This window comes from Pocillopora verrucosa, chromosome 10 (genome assembly GCF_036669915.1).
Source record: "Pocillopora verrucosa isolate sample1 chromosome 10, ASM3666991v2, whole genome shotgun sequence".
Classification (NCBI taxonomy): domain Eukaryota; kingdom Metazoa; phylum Cnidaria; class Anthozoa; order Scleractinia; family Pocilloporidae; genus Pocillopora; species Pocillopora verrucosa.
Window position 1 is genome coordinate 8316770 of NC_089321.1, and position 24793 is coordinate 8341562.

Consider the following 24793-nt stretch of genomic DNA (forward strand, 5'->3'; position numbering starts at 1 on the left):
TTAGGAGAAGTAGTCAGTCTCCGCGCACGCTTGAAAACCAGGGGAAATATGATCCTCGTTCAATCAGACGGCGCACATCCTAAAAACCACTTGAGTACGACGAGGGAATTCCTTTCTCTATTATCTACAAATAGCACACACAACGAATGGAAGAGGTCAACTATAGAGGCCTGACAGAGGTCAGGACAGCAAATAGCCACTTCCGGTTACTACTTGTGATGGAATTTCCGGTTATGCAACGGCATTGTGGGTAGTTTCCTCAAGGGAAATGAGTGAAGACCTTGAGATTGTCTGAGAGGTGAGTATTTTTAATCCCTTGACTTTTTTCTGTTTACAATTTTGGCCAATATAGACAGTAGCTTGACAATATGAGACTCTGTGGTTTTTTCGAAGTACACTGTTTTTTTTCGGTTCTATTCCTGGAAGGAATGTGTTGTTGCCGTTCTTTCACTGAGATCCTAAATATATGACTAAAATAATCGCAATTTGCGAGATAGAATGAGCTCAAAATTTGCCTCTCGAAAGAAAAATAATCGACAATCTCGCCTGTTGCAGGCCTTGAGAGATTTTACAGCAGCAGATACATGTTACAGCGATGGTGCAAATCCTCTGTCTTTTCGAATAGGTGAAATATTCACATTTCTGAGTCGCCGCGACAACTATTGGGTCAATGTTGAGAGGACGGTTTGGAGACACAATCCGCTGCTCAAGACGAAGGAATACCTGACTGTTGAGCGTGGTATTGTGCCGGTGGACTATATAATTGAGATGGACGTTCAAGAGAACGAAGGAATGTCTTCACGCAAAGAAGAAAATTGCCCGGTTTCCAGCGGTGATCATGATGAGGCAAGTCATGACAACATTTTCGAGGTAAACTCACCTTTTTGCATTCTAAAGTTCTTGCGATCGACTTTTGAAGACACGCATCTTTCGCATGTCTCTTTCTCGATAATGTTATTGCTTAACTGGTGCATGAAGGACAGAAGCTAAGTTTACCATCAAAATAATTTCAATTATTTCAATACGGATTCCCCAAATGGGTCAGTTTCCAAATCGGATGTGCAAAACATTCGATCTCGTGTGAAGAATTTGTATCTGTGTCGTTCATGAATAATTCTTTGACGTAACGGTCAACTTAGAAACGATTTTTATTTCTCATGATAGATCATGCCGATAGATAATATAACTTCAATACAGATAAGATAACTTTAGAATAAAAATTCCCAATCTATTTGAAGTTTGATGTCTCCACGAAATGTTTGTCATGAATTAATTGAAAAAGGTGATCGTAAATTCATAGGATATGAATTAGTAATAAATCCATTGTTGGTGTGGCTTTAATGTTTTGCTTGAATCCTTTATTCACACGAAAAACACGTGAACTTAAGATAATATGAGACGTAAATATCACCGAGCCTCCCTTAGACTTATGCATGTAAGAAATTAAGACAGTTGTTTTATTATAAAAACCTACAAGTATTTGTGTAAAGTATAGTGATCTGACTGAGTGTCTTGAAGAAGGTGTTTGGCTTGACTTGAGGTGCATGAGAGGTTCCAATAGTTAAATATTTTTCAGTGTCCCTTGACCTAGATCATTTTTAGTTTAAGAACTTTAAATCAATGAGGGGTGTCAACAAGAACTTCCTATTAGTGAAATTTGTAGTCTTGATAGAGTTGAGATCAAGCTTCCTGTAGCCACCTATTTTGCTGTTTACTTCAAAAATCATTGATTTCCCCGGTCATTATATTTTCAATAGAATGGAATTAATTTTTAGCTTTGTACCCAGAACCAGAATTTTTTGTGCCAAATATTCTTTGAGTTTCTTCGTCTCTCCTTTTCCTGCAAGGGATTCCTGATCTCTTAGATTAAAGCTGTCTCCTTTAAAACATCATTAAAATCTACATCTAGATTCAAGTTCTACCTTATCCATTGATAGTTTGTTTTAAAAATCCTGTTCCAATTTCTATCTGTTATAAGTTCTGATCTCTAATTACTATATTTGAAATGTAATTCTCCAGCTCAGAACTGAGAGAGATGGTTTGGCAGAAGAAGTTGAACAACTAAAAAGAAAACTTGATGAGGCTTACAAAGAAAATGCCACCCTTCATGAAAGGTGAGTATCAGAAGGACTCTCCACATGCCTTTTAAGAGTGTTTAATACTATTTAACCCTTTAACTCCCAAGATCTCAACAGTAATTCTCCTTACCATTTGCCAAACAATTCTCATCATGTTAGTTTGGAGAATTTGGTATTGGATCAGTTAGTAATACCATAATTGATATTTTTTTAATTCTCATCATATGTCTACATGATATTGTATAGATATAGAAAGGAGAAAATCTGTCTTGGTCACTCACAGGAGTTAAAGGGTTAATCTATTTTAAGGTTTTTCCAGAATTTGTGATATTTATTTTACTGAAAACTATTTGTCATGAGATTCAGTATGACTGCTGCTAAAACTGTATCAAGATGCAAAGAGAACTTTGTAGGAGAGAGGTAGAGAGTAAAAGGTCTGTGGCTTGTATTAAGCTAAATCAATGGGGTGGGGGGGGGGGGTGGGTGAAACAGGAATCTTCCTACTTTAGATAGGTCCTGAATTTCATTGCTGGATCGTAAATTGTTTTATTAACGAAATTAATATATTACTAATTTTCAAGCTAATTGAGAACTTGAGATTTATCATATCTTCAGATAATGAACTTAATCACTAATGAAATTACATCTAAATCTGACCTACACTTAGTTTGCTAAATGGATAATGATAATTGAGAAAAATCTTGATTTTTTTGTAACCTTTTAAGTGCCTTTTATATCTGAGTGTTGACAATACTAGACAATGCTTTTAAAAGTTTAATGACTTGTGTAACTAAAAGCTGTACAATTGTAATTGATGGAATATCAGAAGAAGTTTTCAGTACAAGGACAAATTAGTAGATTTCTAACCCTCCATTCCTGGCCAGTCTTGTTACAACAATAGAAAATAAAATTTGTGCTTGCACTAATTCTAACTTAATGCAATGAACTGGAATCAGTTGATTGTGTTGTCTGATCATCTTAAGGAAGGACTGTTGTCAGCAGTAATGGCTGATGTTTCAACAATCTAAGAAGTAGTCATCATGCAGGTTGTCCAAATGACAGTCAGTGACATTAGCAACAGTCCAGGGGTCTATGGTCAGTTTTATGTGTCTCATTCAGACTCTACCTGTGCACCTAATTTCAAACAAGAGCCAATAATTCACCCTTCAATCTCCAAGAGTGACTCACATCTAATTTCTTCTTGCAACATCACCCCTAAATCAAACACTAAGTTCGTGAGAATAAAGGAGATGATCACCAACTAAGCTCTTAATTGTTTAACAATTTCTCCTTGTCAGAACCCTAAGAAATGTAGGGAGTAGTTTGGAGAATATCCATACTGATGTCAGGGAGCCAAGGGTTAAATTAATGATATGTTATGATATAGAAAATGAAACTACACCATCAAACACTGGTTTTCAAACAATTTAGTAATTGAGAATTAAGTCAATAGATTATTTGCCTTTAGATTTTCTGATAGAATGAGAGACAGAACTGTTTAGCTTATAGGTGATTTTTTGGGTACCCTCTTTTGATAAATACAATTAGATGCCCTAACATTGCTATTGATTTTGAAGGTCTGCTCAAGAGTACAAGCACAATTTACAGCTTGTTCATCAGCTGTTACAACAGTAAGAAATCTCTGAAAACCACTTAAAATTGGAGCTACAGAACAGTTACGCATACGTTTTAGGCCATTTGTGGTTAACAATGTGTCTTTCATTTAACCTTGGCTTGTGGTCCTGAGTTATGCTAACTTAGAACTTTTTATTTCTTATGTTGAGACCAAAAGCTAATAACAATAGCTCACCTTTGCTGATAGTGTGAATTTTATGTACTTAAATGTATTGAAATGTAATGAGTGATTAATAAATAATTAGAATAAATTATAAATGTGTTCACCCTAACAGCATTGAAAGGGTGACTGTTTACAGAAAGAGGGTCAATAATTTCTTTTGCATTAATGACATTTGTTTAGTTCTGTTTTTCATGTATCTGTAGTTAAGATTTGGGTGTTTGGGTTAAATGTTTATTCTGATATTTCTGTCTATTTGGTTATCATTAATAGCTTTTTCTATTTGTTTTGTTTTCATCGAGTAAAAAAAAAAAACACAATCACTAAATGTACAACTGTTACAGTTTTTTTTATCTGTAAGGTGGTGTACCTAATGGAATAATAACTTCTTTTTAACCAAGTACAAGGGCTGTACTGGGGAGTATTGGTGTGAGGTCATGGCAGTTTGAACCAAGCTCAGTATCGTCTGTACAAAGATAACCAAGGGTCAATATTCCCCAGTATGGCTTAAGCAAGCAAGATTACTAAGTAGTTTATTATATGAGACTTGGACCAAACTTGTTTATTCTGAATTTGCTGATTTTGTGAATTGAAGTACATGGCTAATGAATGTTTCTTTGGAAACAGTCTGCATGGCAAAATTCTGACCAAGTAAGACCAACTAGAATGCTTGGATTTACCTGAGGACTACCTTGCCATTTAACAAATTATGTATAGTTCATAATTCTTGTCCAGTCCTAAGGCATGATCAATACTCAGCACCTTTTAATAGCTGTGCAGCAACATGTAGCACTCTTAAACATACTCAGTCTGCTAATTACATACTACCCTCTTTTTGTAAACAAGTTCCCTAACTTGTAACTTTGATCAAAGGGATTCTCAATAGTCACTAAGTCACTAACTATACTGACGCATTTAATTTCTTCCATTCAGTGTTTGGTGTATTTGTTATTTGATAAAATATTGCTTGTAAGAGTTGACACTCATTGATTTTCAAATGAAACATAAACTAAAGCTACTCAAAAGAAGGACAGTCCATATATTAGAGATTCAATTTTACCTTTTACCTTGTTGATTTTTTAGAAAATCCTTTTGTTCATCAAATAAGGAAGTGAGCAGCAACCATAGCTGGAACTTGAATGACAAAAATGATTTTGTGCAATTTTTTTATTTTGTTTGATCTTTGCTTTAGTTTCTGTTCACCATGAGATTTTGTTTGAGCTTGAAAACTTGAAGTTATCTGTGATTTCCCTTTTGATAATGATTCACTTTTTTTTTCAGGTATTATGCAGTTGGAGAAACAATGGTTTCAACCAAGGAGCAACTAGCAATTGCACAGGAATCTTTAATTGAGGTAGTTGGAGCATTTTTCTTTTGAGTGTCAGAAGCAAAGCAGGATGGCATGGGTGTTGGTTTCCTTCACTCTGTGATCAGTCAGGAAACTTTGCACCACCTTCTAATGAGCAGATGCAAATCAAAAACAGATCAAGACTTGGTCACTTCCTTTTTCCTGCACTTCAGGCGGCTCATTTGTTTTTAGTTTGAGTTCTCATAGGCTCCTGGTGATATTTTCCTTGGTCCTAATAGGCACTTGAGATTATTATAGACAGCTCTGTCAAAAACTATTTAACCTTTCAATTTCAAAGGATGCAATAAATAATTTAAAAAATTAAGAAAAACAGCAGCCATGACTGACAATAGATAGCCCCGTACTTTCCAAGAGTGATCTTTATGAAAATCTCATAATACTATATATTTAAATAGAGGATATGACACCAAATCTTATATTAAAGGCTAGCCATAGAAATCTAAGGTATTTGTTGGAAGAATTAGTTCGCAGATTATGGGAGTGAAAGAGTTAATTCTCTATGTCCCTTTGCTGCATCCTGTCAGCCAGTGTAATTACTTATTGTAAGTAGCTTCTCATATTTTGCACTTTCTATCCATTTCAGGAACAGCAGAGAAGCCGTCAATACCAAAAGCAAGTAGAAGACATTAAGAGTCAGATAAACAAGTCTGGCAATAAATCAGCGGTATAGTTTGAACACACATTGACATTTCATTTGTGTAGGGTGATTGTCCTCTTGACTGTGGTTTTTAGGAGGGATGTCTGTAAAGGTCATGAATGACATTTTTAAAATCCAAACCACAGTCCTCCTCATTACCCTGGTGACGACTTCCATTTTTACTGAACATTTGAACTCCTAGAGGTGATTAACATGTAACCTCTCCTGATAATGTCTATACATTATCCAGCAAACAGGTAGTGAGAATACTTAAACTTATCATGTAGAAGTTGTCATCTTTATCGATGACCAAATTCTCTTAACTGATTTACAAGGAAATGTGTGGCAGCTAGAAGGGAGAATGAACAGTCAGGAGTGGTTCAGTTGTACTTGGCTGTCCACACAATGCCACTATATCCCTTGGGTTTCATGTATTACCACTGACAGTCCTTCTATATCTCATTTTGATCTTTTTTACATTCTTTCTGGCTGTTAAGCTGCTAAGCTGGACTGAAATTACATTATGGATACTGATAATTAATTATTTCATGATGATAATGTTGCAGATAAAACTTCTGGAGAAGATTATTCAAAGGGAGACAAAATCACAGGCAAATGGATTGATACAAAAGGTTTCTATTTTGTTTTCATTGATAACTCATGAATACCCACAAAATTTGATAAGGCATTACTCTGATGAAGGGCTAAACTCTTATTGGTGGCCAATTTACATTAACAACTTAGTTGATTGAACTGAATCATCAGATTTAAAGTAGTTTGAATGCAGTAGATACAGTTTACCTTGACTAATGATTAAGCTGAAATATCCAGTTTTTCTTGTACTGATGGCTACTATAGATCTGTTCTTTATATTCAGTACTTAACCCTTTCAGACAAACATTTTTCATGGTGCAACTGTTTGATTCTCAGCAAATTTCTTATAGCTCTCAGTTTTCTTTTTAGGATGCTTGTCATTCACTGAGCTTCTATCATAGTTACCAGGAATGGTCATAACTGTTATTTCAGTCTACTGACTGAAAAAAATTTGTTGTTTGCTCTTATTACAGACCAGATCTGAAAGTTCATCAGATGACTTAATGCTTTCTTGTGCTCTCTGCCATGAAAAAATGAGGTATTGCAATATGTTCTATGAGCACTTTCTAAAAGGGCCTGAACAATTAAAATTAAAGATGCTCATCACCTTTGTCCTGGACCTTTGAACTAGAGTGTTATCTATTGCTTAGGATGTATATTATAATTAAGGGATTGTAGAATTCTATGTCTACTGCACAAAATTCCATGACCAGATTTTTTCGGCTGAAGTTATTTTTCTTCTAGTTGTGGGAAGTATTCTGGGGTTTCTTCTTCACCTCTATTACTGAAAATGCAGCTTGCTGAGTAGTTGAGATTTTTTTTATCTGACCTTACAGGGTGGGTGACCTGGCTTCTCATTCTAAGGTTTGCTCATCAAAAGATACAGACAAACGACCTACAACGTAAGTGTACAGGGTCACATCTATCAAAAATTAGATTAATTAGCAAGAAAATGAATGTAGTGTATCTACTTATCAGTAGTCATCATTGGAAAGTATCATCAGAAGTAACCTGATAGAGGCTGTCAAGGTTTTATGCAAAAATGGCTCAGCTATACATGTTATTCAGGAGCTTCATTTTAAGATCATTTTCTGTGAGTGGTTTTCATGCGTTTGTGATCAATTATGATCTATCATCAATGATTTGATTGGTCCATTTTAGTCCAACAACACCAGGAACAGACATGCTTCGAGTTACAGTGACCTGTTCAGAGACTGATGAGAAAAATACCACCTTTAAAGTGGTAACAAAGGTAAGGAATCTGGATTTATTTCATTGATAGTTGTAGAGGATTACTGACTGACTGCTGCAAGAAGCACAGGTTATTTCTTTGACTCTATCAACAATGTTGATCAGCGGTATGCAGGAACAAGTGACAAATAAATATGATACTTATTTAAAAACATTTTCAAGCAGAAAGGTGATGAGGTGAGGGTGAGTGAGGGTAAGAAGTGAGGGATACTAATTGACATGAAACAATTTTCAGCTCTAAAAATGAAAATGTATGGCAATCAGTGCAGAGAGTTGTCTGAGTTACAGATTTTTTTTTTTTTTTTTTTTGGGGGGGGGGGGGAATAAAGTAGGGGTCCTAAAGAGAGATTTTAACAATTCATCTTCAATTGTTATAATAATTAAAATTTACATTAAAATATTTTCATAATGACGATGTATTTGCAGACTACTCATGAGGACTATAAGTTCTCTGACTATGAGGTTTATCGCAGTGAAGGTGATTTTGAATGGCTTCAGTCAGCACTGGAGGAAGCTTGTCCAGAGAGAATAGTACCTCCAATGGTGTCACATTCATCGTTACATGGTAAATGACAATATTGGGTCTAGTATACAATTTTCAATCATGGTCAAATATCTAGTACATCCAACCATATGCTGTGTGAGAGTTTAAGGTGGGTGAATTGCAAAAACCAGCAGCAAAGGTACAAGAGGAATAGGCAAGAGAAATTGAGAAACAAACTGCTGGAATTTCAGGGAGTTTCAGTTTTATCCTCACATTAGCAAATGCTAAATTCCCATTCAGTTGAGAACTTGTACATCAATCAATTGTTTTTGTAACCCCCCCAGGCTTACATGAAGTTTAATTGATAGTAACTGATATTAGAGATGATATGAAAGATATAGAGGACTAAAGTAAAGATTGGAGAAATTTGGAACTTTGTGAAATTTTTTTTCATATTAAAGATTAAAACACATTTGCTACTGTCAAACAAGGGCCAGTGGTTTATGAAATGGTAAAATGTGCAATACAGATGGCTGGGTTAGGTGATTGATTTAATCAGTGCATTCTAGAATGCATTGTGAATAGTGATTTCTCTCTTATGTGGTTTGAATCTGTTATTTCTGTCTTGAGATTCACATCGAGAAATCAGAATTTTGTTGCATTTTGAGGCCATCCTCACTTAATAACTCTCTGAATTGTTAATTTTTAGGAAAAATGAGAGAGGGTCAAAGATTTCTGTCACGAATTTGTGCCCATAAGGTAAGAAAATTTATATACAAACTGTATGTTTTTTGTAGAAATTAACACAGAAAAAAGGGGTCTTCTCTTTAAAACTATGTCCATTTTTCTTTCCAGATTTTGAGAAAACATCATCTTCTGAACCTGTTTTTAACTGGTGAGGGTCAGGTAAGACAAATGTTTTGAAATTTATTTTTCTAAAGCAGGTCATTGTTAGAGAGTCAGTCCCTTATTGTTTAGAATACTTCCCTGCATATCATAAGGTTCAGGTTAGAGTCTTGGCAGCTCATGAGTGTTGTTATGTTAGACAAGATACTGTTGCACTTCATGTGCTTTTCTCCTCTCTGGAGTACAAATGGGAAACAGCAAACTGTTAGAGGTAACATTGACTAAATGTGGGTGAATAATGTGAATGTTGGACTTGCATTCCAACCAGGAGAAGTAGGAATATCTTCAGTTGCCACATGCTTCAGAAAAAGACATCACACATGTACAGTGTATGACCCAATGTCACAGGGCATGATTTTTTAGTATGTCTTTTCTGAACAAGTTTATGCTGGTATTAAATGTTCAGAAACTCTTTCCCAGTTGATGATGATGTTTTATAAATCACTTTCAGGATGTACAGAAAGCAAGAGAGGAACTAGATAAGAAAAAGAAAAAAGTCAACAATGTGGCTGAGAAGACTTTGAAACAGGAACCATGTGACCAGAATGCTCCTGTGATCAAATGTCAGGTTGTTATAATTTTATGAGTAATTATTTATCCAGTAAATTATTAGTCAAAATTCAATCAATTACTAAATCAGAATCGGAACTAATTCTGTTTGATAATGAAACAGATTGATACAAGTAGCTTCACAGCTGTGTTGTTTTATAAAGAGTCATTATTGACAGAAGAATATACAATCCTAGACCCTTTTGATCAGAGGTCATGAAAAATTTCAAAATGTTATTGGTAAAGGTAATGGAAGTCATTGAAATTTCTAACTTCAAAATAGTGCAAGCCTTGTTAATGTCTCCAAGACCCTGTTTCTGGTCTGATTAGAGATGCCTCCTGTATTTGGAAGAATATTGAGAACTTAATGTGTTGTATAAATACAAATCTGAGCTTCAATGTTGTTGTATTAATTTTCACAATAGAGATACTTGGAAAAGTTTGCAGAAAATCTTGATGGTTTGATCACACACCTTGAGGATAGTCTAAACAAGAACACAGTAGGTATGAATATAGAATTGATCCTTGCGGTTATGAACACTACTGAACTAATAGTTGAAATAAGGCCTGAAAAAAGCTCAGGCCCATACGGGATGTGAACCCATGACCTCTGTGATACTGGTGCAGTGCTCTACCAACTGGGCTAACAACCCAGGTCAGAGCTGGTCTTTATGTTGGATCCAAATAAACCTTCGAAGTGGTGAATAATGGCTGTAAACATATGAAAATCATGTGTGCACTGTGGTTGAAGAAACAAATATAGAATTGATCCTAGCAGTTATGAACACTGCTGAACTAGTTGTTGAAATAAGGCCTGAAAAAAATTCAGGCTTGTACGGGATTTGAACCCATGAGAACAACATTTAGCCACTATCCTCAAATGTTGTCAACCCTCCAAGATCCAAGATCTCATTTATTTAGTAATTCTCCTAACTGTCCATCATGCAATTCTTGTGATACCAATACCAATTTCTTGAGAATTTGGTATTGGATCAGCAGCTAATCCCCTATTGAAATTTTTCTTTATTCTCATCACTTGTCTGCTTGATATTGTACTAATACTGTATGGAGAAATTCTGTCTTGGTCACTTATGGGAGTTAAAGGATTTACTGCTGCATCTTGTGAAACTCTGCCCTCACAGATATTTTTTGTAAATGTTCTTCATTTTTAGATGGCCCTGGGGTTTGGTTTAAATCTTTGGCAGAATTTGAACCTGCAGAAACATATTTAAAGGTACTATTATCATTATTTGTCAGTAAACTCAATCAGTGAGAGAAATAATTGAATGTTATTCAAATTCTTGAGTTATTCTGAATTTCTTCATATTAGACTTTAAATATGGTGAAGTTTAGACTTTGTCAAAATTATAATTACTGTGAGCTAATTTCTGAATAACCTTAGTTTGCTCTTACTTTATTTTCCAGGTTGCTACTGAGGCTCTCAGTAAAATCTGCATTGAATTGGAGAATAACAGAGTGAGTGGAAAATAAAGGAATTATATTTTCTTAGAATTGATGCTGTTCCTTATCCTGGATTGATCAATGACTGATGCTATGAATCAGTGAATGAAGGAATGAATGGCTGAATGACTGATTGGTGGACTGAGGACTGGTTTTTTATTTCCCTTTTGTGACTGGATGTTTGATGTCTTAGCCAATGGCTTATTTGTCCCCAAGGGGGATTGTGAAAATTAAATGAAGTGTTGTCCAACAAGCTATAAATGTATAACAGAGTATCTGTAGAGGGAACTAACTGATTTGTTGATAACTCTGACTAGGAAACTGCAGAAGAAAAACTGATTGTAAATGACCTGAGAAGTGTTCACCATTATGTCAAGAGTGCTGAGGTGTGTGTGTATTTCATTTCTGAATCAGTTTCCACAGTTTTCCACTTGTATTTTCATGAGCCTCAGGCAGTTTACTTTTTTCACTTTTGAGTTTTTACAAACTGTATGTAATACTTCCTTCTCTCTAATCACCTGTTTTGATAACTTAACCCTTTAACTCCTAAGATCTCATTAGTTATTTTCCTTACCATTTGCCATATAATTATTTTCATGTTAGTTTGGAGAATTTGGTATTGGATCAACTAATTATCTCCAAATTAATATTTTTCTTTATTTTCATCACTTGTCTGCTTGGTGTTGTATTGATCTTGTAAGGAGAAATTCTGTTCTTGGTCACTCATGGGACTTAAAAAAAGTACCAAAAAGTATTCATGAAATTTTATCATATTACTAGGTAACTAGCACCAAATATGATTTTTTTTGCTCGGGCTTTTTCCGAAAAAAATATTAAAACAAGTAACCAGCATCCCCTGGTTGAGCTTTTTTGGGTGCTGTGATGGGTAGGAAAGTACTTTGGGATAACATTTGCATGAAATATTATATGTATTATTGCACATATTCTTCTATTTTGCCTAGAGACTTCAAGTTTCTTTGTGGTGGCTCTTTTTTGACTTGATGTCACCAAATGGTTATTAGGGAAGAGGTTGAGCTTAGAATCCTGATTCACATAGGCAGTAAAGTGGTTGAGGGGCTCTTGATTGTTAAAAATTTCTCAGTGTCAGAACTGCAGGAAATGTACAGAGATGAAGAATATAGAGTATGAAGAATGTGGATACTGATGTTAGGGTGTAAAAAGGTCAATTGATTTCATGGTTCTTGAGCACCCTTGTGACTCAAGATATGACTGCTACCTCAGTTCTGTATTGATTGAACACCAGCTTAGCCCAATTATTATTATTTATACGTTGTTTGATATCATTGTGTTAAGGTCCTTCTTCAAAGAGTGCAGACTGCTGTAGAGATGTTTTTACATTGGGATGAAGAAGTCAGAAATTATGAACAGATGAAGGTAGGTGGTGAATAGCTAGATTTTTCTTAAAGGAAGCTTCTTCTGTTGGATCAAGTTGCTATCAACCTGACAAAAATGTTTTGTGATTTGACATTTGTCAGAACAAGTGGGAAACAACCACCAGAATGATTGAAAACAGTAGACAACAAAAACAAGAAATATTTGAATCTACCAATTGTGTGACAACATAGATTACAACTATTATCTCAAACAATAGTTATTTTGTTTACAAAAGTCCCCAATTTATAGTGGCTACATGAACAAGAAATCTTACCTGAATATAGGTGACATGTTTAAATTTGTCTCATTCTAAATACCTTACTCCCATCTATGCTAACAAATATTAGCTTGAAACATCTTTCTTGATGAATTAATAACAGTTTATCCTATGAGTGGAGCAATCCACTGTCATTGTGCAAAATTAGGCCCTAACTAAATACATTTCCCCCAGTTCCAACTCTGTGTCATTGGTTTACCAGTTAAATCACTTAGTTCAAGTTAAAAAGACAGCCAGTGTTTATATTTGTTTGCTTTATACTTCAGAATCCTGGTTCAGATGAGGACAACCCTGATCATGCCAGTCAGACACATAAATGGGCAGAGGTAAAACAATGGTTACAAGTTGTATGTAAATAGTTTTTAGAGAATACAGGCCGCAGTGGGTGGATATATTATTTATTTTATTTATTTCATCATTTTTACAAGATGAATTCAAGAGCTTGTTACTTCTGCTGCTGAGTCATTAAAATGGCAATGAAACATTTACATAAATCTTGATAATATTAACATAAATATATGTATGTATACTTACTTCTTTCTGATCATTTTGTGTTTTTTGGTCTTGATAAAATATTTTCCAACTTTTTCAGGCAAACTCAAACTGTGCAGACGCTAAAACAAACCTTGAGTTTCTTTGTAAAGACTTGTCTTCTGAGCTTGCTCACTTTGATTGGCGGAAAGAAGTAGAACTTCGGCAGATATTGATTGAATACTCAGAACTCAGAACAGAGCATTTTGAGAAGGTACAGTTCTTTTAAAACTAGAGCTTTCATAAATTATGCAATTTCCTGTGTGAGATTTTGCAATTTTTAATTTTTTTGGTGAATTAAACTCCTACTTATTTACTGATTTTTTATAACAATTTCTAAAGGTTATTTCCTCTCAATCCCCAAGTTTTTCCATAGCATCCAAGATGTTTTCACCCAGTTATATTCCAAACCTCAAACAATGTGAAAATGACATTTGGATGTATTTTTCTCTGTGTATTTCCTGGGAATAGGTTAGCATCAGGTTCCATGGGCTTTATTTCTAGTTTCTTTTCCCCTGGGCTTAGTCTTCATTCCTCCCTACTCACAGTTCCCCAGTATTTTATGTCTAGAAAGAAATACCTCCTCTACCCTACCCAGGGTTAGGATAAGAGGCCATTGTGAGAGGTTTTTCTCCTTGTAACACTCTCCCAAGTCTATCTTAAGGATGCATCATCCAAGAGAGCTGAGTTGAGATGGATGTGATCCTCATTATTTCATATTTTCCTTTTTTAGGTCCAGAGCAAATGGTTTGGAGTGAAATTAATGGTGGAGGCAAACATAGCACCTGAAGTTAGGGCAATCAAATGTGTGGAAGATTCCTGATGAATAAAATTAAAGGCAGTAAAGTTTCTCAGTTTATAACCAAATTCACAAGATTTAGTTGGAACTCATTCCTTAAATAATTGGCCTCACTACTTGAAAATTAGTTACTCTAGCAATGCTTTTAGATAATTAAGCAGTATTAATAAATTTTTATTAGAATCACTCAGTTTGTAAGTCTGCAGTTATAGTTAAGAGTTGTCCAACATTGTGTCATAAGGAAAAGTATAGTGTACTGGTAAATATTATGATTAAAAGCTCTTATATATAACATATGGAGAGGTGATGTTAACAGATAATGCAAAGATTTGAAAAATATAAGGTCAGCAAAGTAAATCACAAAGGTTTTACACATAATTTAAATGAAAGAAATAATTACTGATTGAATAATATATTGCACTTATTATAGTAATAACTATTATGGTTATTTTAGTTAGGAGCCCAGCTACTTACATGGGTCAAAGACTGCATCAATCCACAGTAGACCCAATTGTAGTTCCTTCATATGCACAAAAATTTGCCCACTTTGCAAAAAAGTCCACAGATATTATTTCTCATACAAATGACAGAGTAAATAAATCAAAAGAAGCTTTGAAAGGAGAGACAAAGCAGCATTCTAATGTAAATATATTTTAAGATAAAATTACTACCTAATGAAATGACCAGTGAAGGGAATTAAATTATTAACTCATGAAATTTGTACCAAAAAAGGTCATGGGCACATTCAATGTCAACAAATGAGATTCTATGCATGCTCTTTTACAAGCAACTTTGAAGCCTGTGTTATGTTGGATCATGGATTAGGAGAGGAGATATTCAAGGACAAGGCTTCTTTTCAACAGAAAAGATATTTCAAATTGCTTTTAATGTCACTGTACAGTTTCTCTTATGTGTGAAATTATTAAATTTATATTTAATTTTATATGTTTGTATCAACACCTTTGATTTGAATGTAACCCGTCATTTGACTAGAACTAAATTTAATTAGCATTACAGGTAATTATCTCTTGGTACTTTTGTAATTTTTTGTTTTTAGAAAAGTAAAATTTTAATATAATGATTATAAATCCAATTTTAAGTTTTAAAAATTTTTATGAACTTTTTGCTTCCAGGTAGTATTCCATCTTCAACTACAGTTGTAAAAAGTTATACATGAGAAACTGCAGCTTAATCTTTTTTTTATGCTTTTTAGCATTTATTTCCTGCTACCATTAGTCACTCAACCTCCCCGCTAAAAATTCCATGATCTTAGGGTAACAAAGTGTATGAAATTATACAAGAAGAGAGAAGCATTATTAATATTGCCCTAATGGATCTTTTATTGGCTGAGTTATAGTAGTTTCAATGGAAAAAGTATTCATAAAAGATATTATTTTGTGAATAACAAGTAGAATAGGAAGTATATTCTTCTGTAGTCACAAAATTTGCGGTTTTATTGAGTTTCATAGGAAAAAAATAAAGTAAGGTGAAAAACCACAACATGTTTGATTACTTTCTGTAAAGTTGCTGGTTTGAATCTTGGACTATCAGTTGAGTTGTGTTGTATACTCCTTCAGGAGCTAGCAGTCCTGAAAAGGACTGTTGTCAGTGATAATAACTGACTCTTTTAACAAAATGAGGGGAAGAGTTTGACAGATCAAAGCCAAAAGTTGTTTATCATCTTAGAACTGATGTGGTAAAGGTGTTATCAGAGAGAGTGACTCAAAGCAGGTTTGTTCATCAGTGGGGGCCATGGAAATATATGGGAACTCCAGATTTAAAATCTTTTGCACCCCCCCCCCCCCCCCATTTTTCCCTGATATGAAGCATAAGCTCTAGATAATGGTCCAGTATGTGTATACTACCCTCAACCAACCGGAACTGGTGATATTTTTGTCAAAGTTTGCATATTGTTCTATCATTTAGGAGCAATTTCCTGTTGAGTGGTTGGTTGTAATCTGGGGATAGAATGGTGTTACTTAACTTCACTTTGTAATTTTTTTTCTGATCTGCCACTGTGCTTAATTTCCCTTTGGCTTTAAAACGAATTAAAATCAAAAGCCTGTAACTGTTTAATTCCAGTGAGTGACCAAAACAATTTCTCGTAACAATATCAATACAATATCAAGCAGACAAGTGATAAAAATAAAGAAAAACATCAGTTAGCAAATGGTTAGTTGATCTAATGCTAAATTTGCTAAACTAACTTCATAAGAATAATTCTGTATGGCAAACAGTAAGGAGAGTTACTTAGTTGATCTGGGAGTGAAAAGGTTAAGGTGGATCCTGTTGGTTGGGTAGCCTATTTCTAGGCACAACAAATGAACTTATTACATGTATGTAGACTAATTAAAAATACTATGAACATTTAGCTTCTTTTAATCAAGTAGGCAGAAAGATAAGTAGGTAAAAAAATTGTAATTGTTTCAAACTATATACAGAATGCATTGTTCGTTGTACCAATCATTTTTCTGATGGATCAAAGTTTATCAAAATATGATAGTTTACAGTGAATATTAACCAGAGGGTTTATCATCAGGACAATACTGGATTTAAATGTTCATTTTTGATGTAGCACATGAGATCAAGATCTGTGAGTTTTGTTAAAGCAATATTGTTCCAACCGCTATTTGCAGCAGGGCTTGCTGGACTGGGATGCATGATTGAATAGATTTCAACATTACTGTCTTTTAAAGCCTTCTGAGCTCTTTCCTCTGCAAATTTCCCAACACCAACAACAATTTTTACTCCCATCAACTTTACAACATCTGCCAGAGATTTATCACAGAGCTCCAACAAAGTCTCTCTCTCTTTCTTGGGCAGCTGAGGAGGTGTAACATTCTTACCACTTGATTTCATAAACACCAGTGGGCAATAATTGTGAATGAAACAATTGGCAAAAAATGTCTCTGGTGATTTGCAGTGTTCTTGAAAGAAACCCCAAAGTCGGCTACCACTGACTTCTGCCCTTGTACAGTCAAGTCCAAGTATAAGTCTTTTAGGATGCTCTTGAACTGGTTTCTCCACACTACCTTTTATTTTAAGCCAATCTACGACATGTTTGGTATCTCCAAAAGGTACCTAACAAATAAACAGGAGTCAATGAAAGCAAAATAATTTCAACAATCTTTTTAGCTGTTTATCACTCTGCACAATACTCTTTTGATATCAAATAAATGACCTTTTCCTTTATTTGTTGAATACAAACTTTTATAAAGTATTCAACATTTTCTTGTCATCAAAACACCTTTATCACAAGAATGATTATTTAAAGATAGCAAGGACAAAGATGAATAAAAGACCTTGATATTGAAGGAGGTTGACATGTTAAATTTAAGGCCAATCTGCATATGAAAAGCATCTCTCTTACAAGGCAGTTTTACAAGATTGACTTCCTTGTTGAGGAGATCCTAAAGTCTTTCTTTGATGCGTTAAGTTAATTTGTTAAACTTTATTACATCTACTTACTTCTCCTTGCAATATTATACTTGAAATATGATTGATTTGTTGGTTTCCAGTACAATTTACCAGTCTCCTTTATTTAACTCCAGGAAAGATCTTAAAACCTTCAATTCTCGTCAACACAGGTGTTGAGAAAATAGACTTACCAGGTAGAGGAAGTTATGTATCAAACATTCTCGTAAATATTTTATGCAGCTCGAATGGAGAATTGCTCAACAGATGTCTATCACGATAAAATATTGCATGAGGAGATTCTAGACCTTTAGGGGAGCTTTGCTCTGGGAACAGGCTTGTTGATCAAATTTCGGCTTCATAGAATTTATTTCACGGGAAAAGTGCCGCACTTACTAGTTAACAGACGAGTTACTCATCATACAAGCTTACCCCGTTCTGAGCCATTCCAAACGGACCAGGATTTATTCCCAAAAAGAGCACTTTTTGCCCAGCTTTGCAGTACTTCTTGACATAATCTTCATGCGTTTCTCTGGCATATTCAAGCGGGTTATACACATGCGTTATTGGAGAAGAAAACACAAGCGGCGATAGTTTTTTACAAAGGTCATCTTCAAGTTTCAAAAATTCGTCACAAAATTCTTCTTCAGCATCCACTTTCCTCCTCTTCAAAGGAACAATCAAGGCAGACGCCGCCATGTTTGTTTTTGTTGTAAAGAATTCCAAATTAGGAGGATTGATTGTTACAATTTAAACACGTGGTCCCATCAATTAGTGTTACTTCCATCCGCCATTTTCTTGGAACTTATCGGGAGAGAGTGAAAAAGTTAAGAAAATCATGTCTTCTTCAGAACCTGAGCAGCTGCGAAAAATTTTCGTCGGTGGTCTAAATCGGCGAACAACAGAAGAAAGTTTGAAGGAGTATTTTTCAGCGTGGGGGAACATCGTAGACTGTGTTATTATGCGTGAAGGCAAAAATGGGCCTTCGCGTGGATTCGGATTTGTCACGTTCGATAACGCTCAAGCTGTTGATGATTGTTTGAAAGTGAAAAACCACGAGCTGGATAACTGGGAAATTGAACCAAAACGGTCGGTTCCCAAGGGCGAAGCTCAGTCGAGGACACGAAAGATTTTTGTCGGTGGGTTGGCAAGCACGGCCACAGAGGAAGATGTGGAAGAATATTTCACTGGCTTGTGTGAAAAATTCGGCAAGGGAAAAATATTGGATATCGACCTCAAAAGAGATAAAGAAAATCCCAGCCGGCTCCGTGGCTTTGCATTCGTCACTTTCGACAATGAAGAAGTGGTTGAGAGCATTTGTTCGATCAGTTTTCATCAAATAAAGCTTAAGCAGTGTGAAGTTAAGAAGGCAGAATCTCAAGCCACCATGAGAAAGAAGGAGGAACAAGAGTTAAAGGAGTCACGACGCTCAAACGGAGCACTGAATACTCCGAGCTCTGAAGGTCAGGCATAGTTCTTTATAAAAGGAATTCTCCGTTAAAATATGTAAAGATAATCTTTTTAAAAAATTTTCGAAACGGAAGATAAGTTTAAACCACTTACTATTTAGGATTGTAGATGATCACACCACAAACCACCCCACCCCACCCCACCCCTTCCCAATTGGTAGTCACCATTTTCACACCTAACCTTTTACAGCCTAAAATCAGCATACATATTCTCTATACTGTTCTCTGTACATTTCCTTTGGTAATTATGAGGAGAATTTGTCTATCCATCAAGAGCTTCTTACATTTAAGTTGATGACCATTTCCTTCATTCTCATGACCTTAATGTTCGATTCAGGTGTGATATTGTAAGGAGAAATTAGATGCTGGTCAGTCCTAAGGGTTAAGTATAAAAACTGTCTTTCAGTGATGTTCAACATAAATTGGCAAAGAACTTCACTCACACATATGACCTCAAAATTCATCTACAACAAGCTACTGGCCAATGCTCTCCTGTGTGCTGAACTCAAATCTGTGTTGACAGTTTTAATTTTTGTTTATTGGAAAAAGGTTTCCCAGGTTGGGGCTCCAGTGGTGGAAGTTTCAATGCAATGAATTCTGGATATGGAGGCTCTGGTGGAAGAGGTGACCACATTTCTAAGAATGAAACATTTTGAAACTTTTGGAGAATCAAACACCGTCAGTTTCCTTATTTTGTAAATACAGGCTTCAAGTAGGTCTTGATACACAATAGTTGATTGGTCTCCCTTTATCAGTGTCTGGACTATTTTCTCTCAAATCCATGTCCAGAGCACAAGCAAAATGAGAACCGGAAGCAAATTGACAAATGTGGGTGCAAACTGGTTAAAGAGGGGAAGGGTGAGAGAAATGAGATGGCCTACAGGTCTAAATTTTGCACAATTCTTAGACAGTTGAGTTATTTTTGGGCAGAACTGAAATAGATATTTCAGCTTTAATCAGGTGCACTGTAGTTTTGCCGTGAGAAAATCTGACTTTGCATTATATTTTCGGTTAATAAGATAAATAGTGTGTTTCTATCATTAACATTAATTTTTTTTTTTTTTTTTTCCTAGGGAATTTTGGAGGTCCTGTCAGCAGTGGAGGTGGTAATGGTGGCGGTTTTGGGACTGGTGGGATGCCTGGTACTGGTAGCATGGGTGGTTTTGGGGCTGGTGGGTTTGGTAATCCTGCAGCAGCAGCTGCTGCATTAATGAGTGGATTCAATCCGGCAGCTTTTGGTGGATTTGGTCCTGGTGCAATGGGTAACTTTGGTCCTGGTTTTGGGTTCAATGGTATGGGATTTGGTGGTTTTGGGCCAGGCTTTTTTGGTGGTTTTGGAGGGTTTGGCCCAGGCGGTTTTGGAGGGGGAGGTGGAGGAGGAGGAGGAGGAGGTGGAGGAAGTGGTGGGACGGGAGGTTTTGGAGCCGGAAGTGGGTACGGCGCTGGGAGTGGTGCAAGTTATGGTGGTGGGGGAGCCTCTGGAAGAGGTCATTCCCATAGTAGTTCTAGCAACTATGACAAAGATAATTACAATGAAGTTCCTTATGGTATGGGAGATGTAAAGGGCAGCATGGCCGGGGAGCGCAATGTCTCCTCAGCTATGGCAGGCTCTAGCGGTACTGGTGGAAGTTCTGTTGGTGGATATGAAGGGATGAACAACCCAATGGCTTCTGCTTATGGCAGCTATCCTGGATTTGGCTTTGGAGGCTTTCCCTCCATGGGTGATTGGAATCAGTTTGCTGCAGCAGCTGCTGCTGCAGGTGGTGGGGTTGGGGGATCAGGAGGAGTGCCTGGTGATTATCAGATGGGTAACTATGGCCAGATGAATTCCAGCTATGGTCCAGCCAATCGTATGAATAGCCGTGGTGCAAATGGAGGTGACAAAAATAATCGAGGATTCAGACCTTACTGAGGTAAGATCATATACATTGTGTTGTATCTTTTGTTTAATTTTGAACGATTCTCAACTCCATCCACAGTTGTGCTTCACTTCATGAAAGTGAATAAATTGAATGTCATGAAATAATATTTTGCAATTTATTCGCCTAAGCATGAATCAAAGCTGTCATCAGAAAAAATGAAGGTTTTCTTGTTTTTCAAAGAGGTTTCTTGGACAGGAAGATCAATGTCATCCAGAGGTCATCATCATCCAAATTTTAACAACATAGTTCCACCAATATAAATTAGGAACTACAGACACAATTAAGTATTGCTCCTCAAAAATAGGATCTCTAACTTGATTCTGTTCAAAAAAATGTTATCATTTACATGTCTCTTTAGTATCAAAATACACGAAAGTCCTGATACTTCAGATTTACAGTGATGATTCAGACAGAACAAATAAGTCATGAAAATGTCCTTTTACTGACAATTTGAAATGATTCATTCCAGGAATAGAAGAGTACAGTGAGTATTTGTTGTTCTGTAGTGTTGTTTTTATATGCAGTTATTCATTTGGCTGTTAAGTTTTAGCTACATTTTGTTGCTGTCTTTCCTGTCACGAGGTGTGATAGGTAATTTTTAATATTTTTGTTAGATGTTTAATTTTATTCCTGCATCTGTTTAAAATGCTCCTGATGATTCCATGCGTTTTTTTATTTGAAGTAACCATAAATGATACTATACTATGAAATAATGATTTTATTAGGAACATTTCTAATATTTGATATTACAATTTTTTAATTATTTGTGAATTGTTTAAGCCATCAGATCTAAAGGCATTAGCATACGCTGGACAACTCTTACCTACACTCACTAACTCTGTGTACTTTTAATGCAGGTTAATTGTAGCTGCAGTGAGTGACAGACAGTTACAGCAAGAGAACTGAACACATTTGAAACAACAGAGTAGACAGGCATTCACAGCCACTGCATCTTATTCAGAAGCTTGGAAGTGTGTAGTGTACAAAGAATAGGGAAGCTGCTGCTGTAGACTTGAGATGTAGGAAATAACACATATAGAAACAGATTGACATTAACTCATAAAGTTGGTAAAATTAACATTTTAGTAAGCTGGACTTTGAATTGAATCATAGCTGCAGAGTGATGTTAGCAAACAGCAGAAATATGTACTTACACAGTCAAAACAATCAATCTTAGCACAGTTCATCCCTTCTTGATCAATTGTTTGAGATATTTTGCTTGTGAATTGTAACAGCCCATCAGATTTACTCTAGCTCTTTGCATGAGATTTCCTAGCCTAGTTATAAATCAAGAAAATATCTTAAATCTCCTAAATTAGCATAAATTCAGAAATTTGTTGTCTAGCAACAAATTTGTGAAATTTCCTATTTTAGATTAGTTTCCATCTGCTCATCAAAGGTGTGATAGATTCATGAAAAAAAACCTACTCTTGTTGCATAGAGCAATTGATTTTTTGTAGTATTGTTGCAGTATTATTTACTGACATTTAGATCTCAGCTGTATAGGAAAGGGTAGTAAGTATTAGTTGTAAATGACTTGGTAGTTATCTAATGGGGGCCAATGAGGAGACTGTAGATAATATGCAATTGGTTTGTGTTGACATTGGCACCTTAATAAACCTAATACTCCATTTTAGAATAGTAATGATAATTAGCAGATTGAAATAGTTAGCAAACTTGTATTGAAAACCATAGAGACATCTTGAATTAGTGACTTCTATTAAGGACATAAAAATTGGTTCAGATTGTGGTTTTGTAAACCTGGAAGTTAATAACATTCATATTGGGTAGCAGACTTGTCTACACTATAGGGAGTCATGTGTCTCAATTCTTAGTTTTGTCATTGTCAGAGCTGTGTATAAAACTGTTTTCCTTAAACACATTTAAATAAGAAAAGAACAGAAAGACAGGAGCTTATAATTTTTAATTTAACTGCTCTAGGCTGACAGCCTTTGTTTTGAGTTGAATGTGTTAGAAAATTTGTGTAGGTCTAATGAAGAACAAGCTAGCAATTGTGGGGAAACAATCTCCCGTGAGATGGGGGATTATAGTAACTTGAGGAAGTTATATCGTAGCCAGGATATTAGATTGCATTTGACTGTTTGACTGTCTACCCCTAGAAGAGAGGTCTGATTACTATGCTTCAGTGTAATCCCAATCCAGTTCAGTTGTAACAAATCATCCCAATTTTGTCTAAGAAAGTTATCAATCTTTTTTGTGGGGACAAAAATTGACTCCAGGCTTAGAACTATTCTCAGAGAGGTCACAGAGACCAGAGACACATAAATTTGGTCACCTGAATATCATCTCGTGATAAATCAGTGAAGTGGAATCTCTTCCCAACCCTAAAACACTAATATCATCATCTGTGCCTTTAAAAACTCGACTTGCCTTTTAAGAAAAAAAAATGAAATTTTCTGTAGGATTTAAAAAATTAAAATGAAAAACAAGCTGGTAAGTTTCTCTCCTAACATGTAAGTTGTATTTGATGAGGAATAAAGTTGTTTCTTTGCAAATTTCTTGCATTTTTATTGTATAGAATTGTGTTTTTGCCACTCCTTTTTCCTTTTCGCTTCGAATGGTGTAGGCTTATAGTTAACCTCGTTGGCTCAATCACAGCGGGTGCTGGAAACAGGTACCGGAAAGTATCATCAAGGCAAACATTTCAATTGTGTGATCTTTTAAAAGCTTATTCACAACTTTCGGTGAGAAGCCATTCTTGTTCGAGTTTCTCCAGCTCGTGTCTTGAATTATAGTTAAGAATTTCGTACCCAGGTATCCTACGAATGAAGTCTTTGAGGTTTAATAGACCGAGAGAGGTCATGATTTTAACTTCCATCTCATTCTCAGAGGTTCTCCACATGACTCCCATTGCTCTCGGGAAGTTATTTCGTTGCTACATCCTATTTATTTAAGACTGAAATAACTCTCAGTGCGCAACACATTTGACGTAACACACACCCTTTCGGGTAATGAAGTAGTAGCGTATCCTAGGTCCCCTCCCCGCCCCCCAGTTAACACGTGACATTGTTAGAAAGACCTTTTTCTATCTTCTAAAGTATAACCATGGTTTCCTCAGTCCGTAGGTCTATATTGATCCCCCGAGACATACCTTAGACATTAGCAGGTGGCCGTCACGGGCTAGTGGTGCCTTTGGATGAATTTAGACAGGATTTAAAGTATCCGGGATTTATCATTATTTAAATAGTGTCTGCTGGGGTGAAATTTTGGAGGAGGGGGTAAACCGCGCCCACCTAATGATCATCGCACTACACAAGAATACCTTGCGGTCCGTACATCGCAGTGCTATACCCAGTGTTTTTACAGCGAGAGTTAACATCTGACATTTGATGCCTTTAGTTTATCGTTATATATATAAGGCAAATTTTCAATATCTGTACTGCATTAATAGTGAGCAGTCGTGTTTTATACAGATTACACGGCCCGGTAGGGTATCCTAAAGACATTAGATTTAGTCTGGTGTTTGTAACAATTTATTCTTCGCAGTCATCATCAACTCCTGTAGAACACGGCGATTTTGTGTCTCGACTGAAACACCATAACACAGGTTAAAGGTACGTCATAATCAGCATACATTATTTTCTTAGAGTGGGCGTTAAGAGACAACTATGATAACTCTAACCCCAGGAGATACCTTTATCTTATCAAAACGAAAAAGCGCAAGTATTAAACACCGCGTTCCGCAAGGTAATCCGATGTTAGCAGGGGGGGGGAGGAGAGGGGAAGGGAAATTGTAGGTGAAACGGATGGTGACCTAGTAACATTGTGTATTACCGTGAAACAAATTCAAAAAAGAGAAAAAGAGATACGTTAGATGTCAGAGTAGTCCGGTGCAATCTTA

General features: G+C 35.8%; 3 protein-coding genes across 6 annotated transcripts; 2 read left to right on the forward strand and 1 right to left on the reverse strand.

The window, feature by feature from the left end:
- Positions 1 to 177: 177 nt before the first annotated feature.
- LOC131791766 (sorting nexin-7) lies at positions 178 to 14312 on the forward strand. Of its 3 annotated transcripts, none has more exons than XM_059109148.2 (22): positions 178 to 298; positions 626 to 870; positions 2020 to 2114; positions 3656 to 3709; positions 5155 to 5227; positions 5826 to 5906; positions 6446 to 6511; positions 6947 to 7011; positions 7310 to 7375; positions 7635 to 7725; positions 8151 to 8289; positions 8918 to 8967; positions 9064 to 9114; positions 9566 to 9682; positions 10089 to 10167; positions 10836 to 10897; positions 11089 to 11139; positions 11442 to 11510; positions 12439 to 12519; positions 13063 to 13122; positions 13389 to 13541; positions 14061 to 14312. In XM_059109148.2, the coding sequence occupies exons 2-22, from the start codon at positions 769 to 771 to the stop codon at positions 14148 to 14150; spliced, it is 1695 nt and encodes a 564-aa protein (XP_058965131.2). In that variant the 5' UTR covers positions 178 to 298; positions 626 to 768; the 3' UTR covers positions 14151 to 14312. The 3 variants fall into 3 exon arrangements, with proteins under 3 accessions (XP_058965131.2, XP_066029652.1, XP_058965130.2); XM_059109147.2 differs by having other exon boundaries at positions 267 to 298; positions 556 to 870; XM_066173555.1 differs by lacking the exon at positions 3656 to 3709.
- Positions 14313 to 16077: 1765 nt separating this feature from the next.
- On the reverse strand, positions 16078 to 18473 carry LOC131791656 (single-strand selective monofunctional uracil DNA glycosylase). Its single transcript, XM_059109004.2, has 2 exons — positions 17973 to 18473; positions 16078 to 17207 (listed from the first exon to the last, which is right to left on the reverse strand). Exons 1-2 carry the CDS (start codon positions 18237 to 18239, stop codon positions 16662 to 16664), a joined length of 813 nt encoding a protein of 270 aa, XP_058964987.2. The 5' UTR covers positions 18240 to 18473; the 3' UTR covers positions 16078 to 16661.
- LOC131791655 (heterogeneous nuclear ribonucleoprotein A1) lies at positions 18311 to 23447 on the forward strand. 2 transcript variants are annotated; one of them, XM_059109002.2, is made up of 4 exons: positions 18311 to 19003; positions 19559 to 19633; positions 20083 to 20922; positions 21789 to 23447. In XM_059109002.2, exons 1-3 carry the CDS (start codon positions 18379 to 18381, stop codon positions 20919 to 20921), a joined length of 1539 nt encoding a protein of 512 aa, XP_058964985.2. In that variant the 5' UTR covers positions 18311 to 18378; the 3' UTR covers position 20922; positions 21789 to 23447. The 2 variants fall into 2 exon arrangements, with proteins under 2 accessions (XP_058964985.2, XP_058964986.2); XM_059109003.2 differs by lacking the exon at positions 19559 to 19633.
- The last annotated feature ends 1346 nt before the right edge of the window (positions 23448 to 24793 follow it).